This window comes from Calonectris borealis, chromosome 14 (assembly GCF_964195595.1).
Source record: "Calonectris borealis chromosome 14, bCalBor7.hap1.2, whole genome shotgun sequence".
Taxonomy (NCBI): Eukaryota; Metazoa; Chordata; class Aves; order Procellariiformes; family Procellariidae; genus Calonectris; species Calonectris borealis.
Genome location: NC_134325.1, coordinates 15446716 through 15458792, shown reverse-complemented (window position 1 = coordinate 15458792; position 12077 = coordinate 15446716). Strand labels below are relative to the sequence as shown.

Below are 12077 nucleotides of genomic sequence, written 5' to 3'. Positions count from 1 at the left end.
GCTTGGCAAAGGAAGATAAATGAGTAAAAATGTAAGGATTACAACTCATTCTTACTTTGGTTCTGAAATATGGATAGAGTCTGTTATCTAAACCAACTATCACCAGGCTGTAGGGGACCGGAGGATAATGAAGCTAGTTAGTCAAAACAAAGTGATGGCTTGACTTCCTGGGTTAATTAAGTGCAACTCTCTAATGAAGCCGTGCGTTTGGCACATCTGTTTGGCCATCACCCCAAGAGGTGATGCTGATCTTTTATGTGAAACCAATCATATCGACTGTGTGATCACAGTACAAAATAGCTCTTTGGATGCACCCTGGTGAGCAATAGATGTGCTGGGTGTGCTTCATCTCTTTGGTTTCTATTTGGTTTGTCTTTGTTCATTTTGTATCTGCTACCCAATCCCCTTTGTGCAGAGCCAGTTGTCTTGCGCTGTATTTCTACAGTGGTTCGTACCATAAGGTGCTGCTCTGTGATGAGCTACAACATAATTTTCAAATAAAGAACAAAAAGTAATCGACTGTGAGACTTAGGAGAAAAACATTTGTTCTCCCTCCCCCCACCCAGCCCTTTGCAAATCACATTTTGTGAGGCAGAATCTGGGTTGTCGCTTTCAAAAAACCATCCCAATTACTTTTTGTTGCGTTACAGAACTGTGGGCACCCATGTCAAATAGCTGGGTAAGATTTATTGTTTCTGCAGTGGTGTGTATCGGTGCATGGTAGATAGCAACAGTGAAATGTGTGAAATGATGCCATATGTTCTTGTTTTGGAATTGTGCAAAGGAGGCTTCAAGTGGAATTTTAGTTTCTTTGCATTCACTTTAATAAGAGAGGTTTTTTCAAGAAAAACTCCAAGCTTCTAATTTTGGAAATGAAGCTTCCAGTGTTTCAGTGGGATGTGGACCTAAGTTTGAACTGATGTCCTGGATGGAATTCCCCTTTTTTCTCTAATGCCAGCTTGTTCTTGTGCACAATATTCAAGAAAGCTATTGCTAATCAGTAATAAATATACATTCCTGAAATGTGATGGGCTAGGTTTCTGTAGGTATGTTTGCAGTTCGTTAGCACAGGAGAAGTTCTTTTTGGTGTTCTTTTAATTTCTTTTCAGTGTAAGCATGTTATGTCCAGCACTTGAAGATCTGCTTATCAAATACTTATGCTTCTGAACAGTTTTGAAAGATGTCCACACTGCAGAGAAATATTTACCCTTGATTGTCAATTGTGGGATAATATGAGTGAAGAGTGCAGAAAAAATTACCAGGCTATTGAAAATTCATTTTATCAAGGTTTATTATTTTCGCCAAAAATGAGAAGAAATACATTTAAAACTCCTACATGAAAAAGCATATTGAGTTGGCAAAATGCTATCAGGTAGCTAACCTTCTAAAGTTTTTGATTACTTGCAGTTTTAAATTATTTAGCAAAAAGACCCCATGAATTTCATCATCAAGGTCGAGTGATGAGATCTTGACCCTATTACTCAGTTGTTATAATGATTTACTGAAAATGATATTGAGCTATGCAGTTGACACCCGGTAAAGATTAGAGGGTTTTTTCTTTCCTTTTTCACCTCAGCATATCCAATCTAAATTGCTTTCAGTTGCTAGAGTGTTTTGGAAGATTTCTATGTGCAATCCTGTTTCTGTGAAAGCAGGTCTTAATGCAAAGTCATAGCCTTTTGGAATTCTGTAAGAGAGGATATTGTGCCATGATGCATCTATCCTGTCTTCTTTTCTGTATCTTTGCTGGTGACTTGAAGGTGTTATCCATGTATAAAATAAAACCAGTATGATCAAATATTTAAAGGGTCCCTTAATATTTCAGTAACTCTCAGTAATAAAACTCTTTTTTTTTTTTTTCCCCACCCTCTCAGAACAAAAGCCTCAAAAACAAGCTCCTGTCAGGAAACAAGCTTTGTGGTATTCATGCGGAAGAGGTAAGTAAGGTTCCTCTCTATTCTAAATGTAACATACCCAAAAAAAAGATTGTATCAAAGTCTTTTCTGTTGAGGTTTTTGTATAGGTGATATATTATGTGTGCATGATGAGTGTTCCTAAAGCGTTCTCATTTCAGCTTATTTCTGTGACTTCACTAGAAGCAACTCAAATGCATTAGAAAGCAAGCTGTAAACTCAAGTTTTAGACAAATAAAGTTTGGGCATGCTTATGAGAAGTATATATAGCTCTGTAGATGTATATTGTACATCTATAACACATATAAAACTGATTTCCTTTCCCTGATCTCCATGCCTAGAATAAGACAGGAATAGCTAAGTGCCTTTTTAATAATAATTTATAGAGACAGGAAGGATTTATTATTATTGATTCCTAGAATGTTTCATTACTTCAAGGAGAAAAAGGTCACTTTATAAAATACAGGGAAAGAGATCTCCCCTCTACTGAAGAGCGAGCTAGCAAAGATAGTTGATGATACAAAAGCTCTATTTTTTTGCAAATACATAAATGTACAAATAACTGCATACGTGCCATCAGTCCCTTTAGCTATTTAACTTTTCATGAAAGAGGATATTACTATATACGAATCTGATTTACCCATTTACATGACTTTAGTCGTGGTTTGTTGCATATGTAACTTCTGTGAAAGTCATTGCACCTTGCCAGAATGAAACAGAAGTGTAACACACCTTCTTGACTAAAATTTTCATAATTATGGTTGAATGTGTTTTCTTCATTAAAGATTCTACTTTTTAACTTAGAGATCAAAACTTACGAGGTCAAAGTAGTGATTTCTAGTTATTTTAGCTATTTAGCCTAACTGCAGATCTGCAACCACTGTTTCTGAGAAATCCTCAATGGTAGGAAATAATACGGTTTTGCGTTTGTTTTATTTTTGCTAGCTTGTCAAAAATCTATGTTATCTTCCTATATCACCATTGTTGCTTTCAAACATGCCACAGTATATGAATACAAATATATTTTCTTCCCTTGTTTACTGCTAAAAAATTGGCAGTATGTGCAACATAGCTTTCTGTTTTCCTCTCTTTTTCAAGTTTGTTTTTCCTAGCTGCATAACATCTTGAATGTTTGGTAATTAACTTGAAGATCTTTTCCCTGATTATGTCTCCTTTAATATTTGCAACATAAATATCTTTAAATCTGAGGGTGAAGCCTAAGTTTAAATTAAATTTAGTGTAGTGTGACAAGCCTTGCTGTCAGAGAATTTCAGAAAATTAAACATAAGCTAGCTAATTCTCAAGGCAGCAGATTGTGAGTGTATTTTCAACCTTAAGAATCTCAGACTTTATGAATCATCCTGGCAAATTTGTGGCTTTTAAGTGGGTTAGTGCCATTAGAGCAAGCAAAGATGCTGCAGGAGCATCCTTTTTTTTGTTGTTTTTTTGCTAGTTAGGTGGTGTCAGCCAGAGAAACGCAGTGTATTTTCTGCTCTTCAATTGAGTACTATGCTCACCAAGCATAACAACTGTGTGAAATCAGTATCCTTTTAGTTATTAGATCAAATACCCTTCATGGATAGAATTGCCTACCAAGAAGCTCCTGCTTCCTTCTGCTCTCTCGTGCTGCATGCAAACAGTTTTGCTGAGCCCTGTGATTCCTTGTTGTCCAGTTGTGTAGACAGGAGCGTGCTTGTGGTAAACTATACGGTTTATATGGCTGGCTTTTCTTCTCCAGGAATTCAGAGCCCGGGAGAGAGGAAGGCATGGTGGTGCAAACCTCGGGCTTCCCGGGAAACAGAAAGGTGCCTGTGCAAGGGAAATATTCCCAGATCTGTGGTTTAGAGATCGTTATCAGCCTGTGTCTAATGATGATCTTATCTGGCTGACTGCACTAAAAGCTTTTCTATGTCCTCTCCTTAGAAGCGCAGAAAAACCACAAAACAACCAAATTTTATCACAAAGAATTACAGGTCATATTACGTGGGTTTGAGTCATTTCTATTACACACTGAATACATTTAGCTCCATAACTCTTAATTTCATCACAGGTTTTGATTTAGCAAATGAGTGATACCTTAATTGTAGGTCTTAAATTCCTTTATAGCCATTTTGGATACCTTGTATGTCACAGAGACCATATACTTCCTTAAGCATAACTCCTGGAACAACTGAAGTTGGTTAAGGTTTTCTCGTTGGTCTTTAGTCGATGTGGAGTATATTCTATAGCTCTACCGATCGCATTGTCCAGATCGGAGGACAGGGCTATTGAGTGTAGGCAATTGGCACGTTCTGCTGTGTAGACGAAATAACAGCAGATATAGTTACAGAAGAAAGAAGTGAACTGAACTGATCTTGGCTATTTGTTTCAGATTTTACAGAATACAATAACCAATTTGTCCTTACTTCTTAAATATTTAAAGCAAGTTCTAAAATTTTATCTTTAGATTCATTCATCCTTCCCAAAAGCCTGTCACTGAATTTGATTGCACCAATTGGAAAGACATCAAATCTTTATAAAAGCTCCAATTTACGAAAGATATACTACCATCTGTAATATGTTATGTTTATGGATGTGCTGTTTCAGTAAATGTGGAATAGACTTCTAATCCATTCCAAGGAGTTCTAAACATTTGATATTAACTAACGTGAGAAACCTTATTGAATATCAGTTGAGACACTGGATTTTATTAAATAGAAATTATTATTTTGACAGAATTCTTAGAGAAAGGGTGAAATAGTTGGGTATAGTATATAAAAAAACCCATTTATATTATATTTTGTTTAAATAAATAAAAGAATGTATAGACCATTACTTAAAATTATTTTAAGCATAAATTTAGCAATATTTGAAATAAATATCAGCCTAAGCTGATATAAAGCAGCATAACTACGCCTATTTTAGAGGACATGGTCACAAACTGAAAACCTAGTTCATTTGGATACTATCTGGAACTCCCTGGTCATTACGAAGAAAAACCTATGCAACACTACGGAAACTTTTTCCCTCTAAGAAAAAGAAGATTCTTTACTTTGAAAATGATGCCTTCACTTAACTTCATGGAATATATTTATAACATCTCATGTCTAAAATGTGTAAGCCAAATGGTTATTCACAATAGTACTAACTCATGTATGTTCTGTGGTGAGTGCCATTTTACATTTTCCTTGATACTTTTGCCTGATTTAGACATGCTATCCTGGATTTAGACATGCTATCCTGGCAATTTACTTTGATTTTGATTATTTTTCTGCATTTTAAAGCTGATCTAGTTTCTGCTGCTGTTAGAACTTGCTACCTTTTTTTTTTTCTGATCTTAAAAGTAAATATTTAAAATTAAAAAAACCCTGATTTTATTATCCTTACTTTCAGTCAAAAAAGATCCAAGCCCAGCTGAAAGAGCTTCGTTATGGGAAAAAGGATTTGATCTTTAAGGTAAGTTTTATTTCACTATAGTTAGCTAAAGCATAGAGTTAATATAGTATTGAAGTAATGTAGGAGTATGATAGTTGCCTTTGTTACTGTAGCTCTAAGGAATTATTTCCTTCTCACCGTACTGAAAAGAGCTCAGAACACCAAAGACAGACATAATAACAGAATACAATTTCAGAAATATCATCTGTTTTGGTTGCTTTTTTTTTTTTTTTGCAAACCACTCCAACAGGGACACTGCTTTTTATTAAATGGCTCTCAGGGGCAAGGAAGAGAAGATTCAAAGCCTAAAAAGTTGTCTGGTGTGTTTGTTTTTAAACAGACAAAAGCAGTGGAAAGTATTTAGTTAATTAATATCTGTATTTATACACTCACATAAAGCAAAGTTCTAGTTTCCTGCTGGTAACCAAAACCTGTTGCCCTATTCCATAGATTCTGTAACACATTTTTCATCTTTCTAACTGAACAATAGAATATTTTACAGATGGTTCTTGTTTTCCCTTTGATTAGCAGTCCTCCATGGCAATGTCAATTATTGTTAACACAAGTCTTTGTGTTTGTGATAAGCTTGAGCAATGGAACGTTCCTTAGGTCCCTGCATCCAAATTCCTGTTATGGGTTGAAACATCTTTACCAAAATTGAAGCTTCTAGAAAAAAACTGAAATGTCTGTGGCTTATACAATCCAAATGAATAGCCTGTCTAGCTAGCACATTTAAAAAAAAAAAAAGGAGTGGGGGAAGGACAAAACATACAGACATTTTGCTGAAGGGTATCAAGTCCTTGTTAACACAGGGAGAAGTTAATCCCTGTTAAAGAAGGAGGAGAGATTCAGATCACGTGACTGGGGGCTGCTAATTGAGTAGTGCTTTTATTCCCGGCATAAAGGATGAAGATAAGTAGTCATCTTCAAAGTGACTAGAGCTAGAATTACTTACGAAGTAATTCATCTCAATATGAGGTCCGAATTGCCTTCTGAAAGTATTTAACTCTCTCTACTGTCTTTCTATTGTATGTATAGTACTGTAAAGATGGAATAACGTACGCCATTTAAAATATGCAGTGTGATTTGTGTGAAATTTTTTTTTCTTTTTTTCTTTTTTTTTTTTTTTGTTCACGCACAGGTTGATTCCAAGTTTTTTCAGGAACATTTATTTCTGGTCATCATAAGATCCAGACCAGGGGAATAGATTTAGAGATAAAACCTAGGCATATTATATATCTAGGCAGTTAAATTTTAATACCAGCTAACATTAACAAAAATAACACATTTTTTTCTTCAAATTCAGTTTAGCTATAATTGAGTTTTTGAACAGTGGAAAAGATTATAGCCTCTAAACTTGCCTGGGTGTGAAAGCTTGTTTTCTTTGGCTGAGGCAGAAGGATTGTTCATTGCTAATATCTACTTGTTGTTTTCATTATGCTAATATGCAGCGATCGCGAAAATGGATCTGAACTATTAAGTCGTGTAGTAATGCTTAGAGGGAACACTCTGAGCTGCCCACCTGAAAACAGCTTACAGAAGCGGAGAGGGAAAACACGAGCACAAAGAAGTGAACAAATGGGAAAGACTGTCTGGCAAGTCACTGGCATACATAAAATGAAATCCACCTTCCCTTCATCCTAGTTCAGTAAACTATTTAGAGGGCTTTTCCTCAGGAATGACAATTTAGTGGTTAAGGTATAGATGTAAAGATCAGGGGTTTGTGGTGGAGGAGAGGGAGTTTACTTGCGTTACTGTCATGGTTTAACCTGGCAGGCAGCCAAATACCAGGCAGCCGCTCGCTCACTCCCCCCCCACCCCCCAGCGGGGCAGGGAGAGAATCAGAAGGATGAGAGTGAGGAAAAAAAAACTCATGGGTTGAGATAAAGACAGTTTAATAGAACAGAAAAGAGAAAATAATAATAATAATAAAAAATAAAATATAAAATGAGTGATGCACGTTGCAATCGCTCACCACCCACGCTGACCGATAACCAAGTAGTGAGCGGTACTTCCTGGATCACGCCTACCATTCATATACTGAGCGTGACGTCACATGGTATGGAATACCCCGTTGGCCAGCTGGGCTGGCTGTCCTGGCTGTGTTCCCTCCTCCCAGTCTTGGGAGGGTAGTAGCTTGGTAGCTTCCTGGAGGGTAGTTGTCCTTGACAAGATACTTAGCAACAACTGAAAACATCAGTGTGTTATCAACATTCTTCTCATACTAAATCCAAAACACAGCACTAGGAAGAAATTTTAACTCTATCCCAGCCGAAACCAAGACAGTTACAATGGATGCAATGTCTCTAGTGCGGGTGGGAATAGAAGTGGCTCTCATCCGACTGGGTATGGATGTCTGCAATGCAGACTCCATTTCTTATCCTTGCAGAGTTATTCAGTACTGCTGCGGGAATCTGGGAAATACATCTTCTCCTAAAGACTATGTCTACGTTTGACCATATGAATTATGCCTTAAACTCCTTGACCTACATTGAGTAGACATAGTTCTTGATTATGAAGGAATCCTAGAGCTGCCAGCTCAGATGTAGGTCCCAAGTTACGCAGGGCGCGTTCTGCTCTGAATGCACTCACTTGCAAAATAGTGAAAATGTTACTTGCCTTTTAGGGAAATTATGAACTAATGCAATTAAAAATGCTTTGAGAACTTTAGATGGATGATGTTAATGAATTGTGAAATGGATTCCTAAGTCCCACGTACTGGGAACTACATGTGCAAATGCCTGAAACATCTCTTGACCATGTGCAATTCTGTATGTGATTGCCTGCCTGATTTGCTAATTTGAGATATCCTTTATGTGTAGTCAGAAATAGCTTTGTCAGGTTTACTTGTCGGTCTTTTTCCTGACTAAAGGAAACTTGATTCATTAAGAAAATGGAACAGCAAACTTATGCTATCCTCCTAAATAAGCACGCGAGATGTGGTTCAGTGTGCTGGTTTGTGTGTGTTTCAGGTCTGAAGACAGACATTCTGAACAGAGTAGAAGCCATGTGGTATAGGGCAGAAAGCTTTTTAAATACCTGTCTGATCAGAGGGAGGCTGCTAGGTTTGGGCAGGAACAGGTGGTATTTCATTTCTAGTTGCTTTGAGCCTAGAAACTAAACAGGTTTCATGTTATCATTGCTGTTGAGGCTGTTTTGTGAAGCTCTGATTCGTTCTGATACAAGACCAAAGCGGTGGGTGGATAGTCTTCTGCCGGCACAGAGCATGACTGGTGTGTGTGATAATCTCTGGCTGCTAATTACTGTCATGTTCCAGGACTTCTACCCTTCCACCACGTTCCCACCCCATTAAACCCTGTTTTCTGTGGGCATTACTGAGGACTTAGGGAATTCTGTTCTCTGTATAGCTGTGGGTGTTGCAAGGAGTTCTTCTCATAGGAGTTCACCAGAAGGATGTAAACTTCGTACGAGATTTCTAAAGGGCATGAGGGAACGCTTCAGTCCATGTCCACTGAACTATTGCTTTCTGTGGTGGAATTAATTGTGAAGATATATGTGAAGTAAGTGGGGGGGCGTTTGCTTTTTGTTTTGCATAATCAACATCGAGAAACTAGTTCTTAAATTCTGGTAACTATTCTTGTCAATGACTGTACTGACTAGAGCTCTGGGGATTAAGTGGGAGAGGAGGATGAAGGGGGCAGGAAAAAGACAGCTTTCTCCTTTAATAGTCCAGTGAACTGGTAAATTATATCTACTTTTAACATTGTGTGACAGTAACTTAACAAGTGGTTAATATAACATGAGTTCATTGTATTTGGCATGTATTTACTCTTCTTATGTTTTCGAAGCGTTTTGTAATCTAGCTGATTAATTATGTGGCGTGTGTGTATGTATATTTATATTTTTCTCTATATATATATATGTGGTATAATGCCATACAACAGATAAGCAGTGAGTCACAGAAATTAAGTGATGCACTCAAGGCTATAGAGGTTGTCAGTATCTCTACTGAGATTAGAATTTGAGCTCCTCTCCATCTGTCAGAGTTCAGTCCCTTAAACCATGCAGCGTAGTATCCTTAAAGAGTTGATGAAAGTTGAAATTTGCTTTGTATTATAATGAGAAAAATAAGGAACGATTAACAAAAATTTTCACTCAGGTTTCTTAATTTTATAGCTGCCTTTGTAAGTAGGTACTTACTAGTTCTGAATGAGTCCACTCTTAATTACAATAATTTAATTATGGTCCTAAAACCCTGATTCAGTGAAGGACCCTTAAATTTAAATGCTTTGGTAAATCGAGGTCTACATTTGTTTCAGGCATTCATAACCACTTGCTTTCAAATTACTCCTCCTTCATTAACTGTCTTCCCATCATTTGGCTATACTGTCCTAGAAGTCACGTTTTACTAAATTAGAAAATAATTAAAAATAATTTGGTTTTTGTTCATGAAATGCAAACATATGTGTGTGTCTGGTAGGAATACAAGATGAAGAAAAATAAATTCAGCAATAACTTTCACTATCAGTTTAGACAAATATCTTTTATTTTTGAAATTGTCGTTCTTTTAAATGTACAAGGTGAAAATGCTTCGCTGTTATGGCTTGAGTATGTCTCTGTTTACCTTTTTGTGATGAATTTCTAAGGATTCTGCTTCAGAGTTTCAGAAGTGTGAACTTCATCTACTGCTTAACCTGTTTTCTCCTTTGTCATTTAAATTCTGAGACACTATATATTCATAGACAGTCCCCAAAAACCCAAAAAAAGTTCAGATGTGAGCAACAGCTAACCAATGTACTTAATTTAGCCTAGCCTACCAATGTACTTAATCATTGTTCATAGTATAATTTAAATTTAAATAAGGAAGTAAATACCATCTGCCTTACAACAAGTTAGGTAATTGCTAATAAGTATTCTGTACATGGTCTTACCGTGAGCGGGATGGTTTATAATTATGCACCTTTCTCTGAAGAGCAAACCACGTTTGCTCTAGTTGGGTAGATGGTTGTGGCGGGTTACTGAAGCGTAGCGGTCAAGGGGGTATTTGCACTGACGAACGGCTTGCCTGTGGCCCTGGGGGTCCTTCAACCTCTTTAGAGGCTAGTCAAACTAGAGGATGTCTGAGAAGACAAATGCAGGGCTGGGAGATGAGGGGCATCAGGAAGCAGCAAAGACGGAGGTGCTGAAGTAGAGCGGGAAAGGAGAAGGCAGGCGGGGAGGTTAGTGGGGGTGACTGGGAGAGAGGAAGGGGAGAGGGAAGAGGAGAAACTTGCTCGCAATGCTAGACCACCTCTGCTGTCCTCGCAGCGTCTAGCTTGTTTCCGTGGTGGTACTCCTGAACCCACGCGTTTCCGTGAAGTGCAGCGTCACAAATTAAGAGCAAGATTGTCATTTACCTTCAGTTCCCTTTTATGCTCCTAAATAGTGTTTCAGGTACTGAGCGCTCAATACCTCTGAAGGACTAAGCAGTACCCTATCAACATCTCCAATATAGGCTTGTCTTATAACCACTTACACAGACTTATCTAAGAAAGAGAAGGCAGGTTTAAAACCAATATTTTTTTTCTTTCAAGGACTTGTTTCAAGGAAGTATTTCTTTCTGGGAAACACCTGAATTGACTTTATATGTAAGGGGCAAAGGATGTGTTTTAGAGACTTACCTAACTAAACGTGTATATAAAGTCTGACATTTATAGTCAAAACCATTTTCCAAATTCTTTGAAACACATAGTGCTACACCAATCAATTCATTATTTGGATGTGTGAAAATCATTTTAAACCATGCATTTGATATCATAAAGAGTCGAAGAAAAGCAAAATTATGTGAAATTGTTTTCACATCATACTGACTGGATGTGGTAAATATTTATACCATTCCTCCCTCTAAAGTAAAATTGATGCCACCATATGTGTTTTCCTCCTTATTAGCAGTAGCTAATTACATGCCACAGTAAACCTATTTCCCGGAGTTGCAAAGTGTTTATTTCTGTGACGCAGACTATGAGATTCTGCATTCCCAACAGAGAAAGAGGTGAAATGATTAAAGAAAAACAAACAAACAAAAAACCACCACAAAACCACTGAAGACCTGACTTAGCAGAGAACTTGTGTTAAACATTAAAATATAAATGACCTTATTGCCTGGGCTTGAAATAATTGATTACATAATTTTATATCTCTGATAACCTTTTACAGAGTGCTTTGTGTGCTTGCACATGTATGAAGATGCAAAGGTTTCAGGTTTTCCAATACAATTCTAACTATTTGTATACAGTTGGCGGTCAGGCTTGACCCAAATCCAGCCATTCCATAAATGTACATTCACTTCACCCGTGATTTGCACCTGCTTGTATTAAAATTGTTATCAGCTGCAGATACTTAGAATTCATTTGACCTTGCATGTTTGAAAAATTAGTCCATTTTACACATTTTTAAAGGATTCTTCATTATGTTCAAAGTACCATGAAACAATCTTTCCTTGAAGAAAGCTTACCAAAAAAGCAACATTGTTTTCCTTAAACTTTACTTATACATTGATTTATTTAGCACAAAAAGAATGCTCTTATCTTTGTTGTTGCTTTTACATTGCCCTGTAATGCTAAATGTAACTTCCCTAGCTCGATGTTAAAAGGAGATGATAAGAGAAAACTGAGGACAGTTTCCTATGGGCCTGTCATATCAACTTCCCTGAGAGAATACCACAACTCATCTCGCTTTCAGACAGGATCTCTAGCCTGTAGCGTGTTTGTTCATCCAATGTGTTTCCTCAGCATCTGGATCTGCTGCGAC

General features: G+C 37.2%; 1 protein-coding gene across 1 annotated transcript in view; it reads left to right on the top strand.

Moving 5' to 3' along the window:
- LUZP2 (leucine zipper protein 2) overlaps positions 1-12077 on the top strand; it is a 198991-nt gene that overhangs the window by 129133 nt on the left and 57781 nt on the right. Inside the window, exons 6-7 of the mRNA XM_075163293.1 lie at positions 1875-1937; positions 5286-5348. Of these exons, the coding sequence (XP_075019394.1) occupies positions 1875-1937; positions 5286-5348 (126 nt within the window). The remainder of the gene's footprint in view (positions 1-1874; positions 1938-5285; positions 5349-12077) is intronic.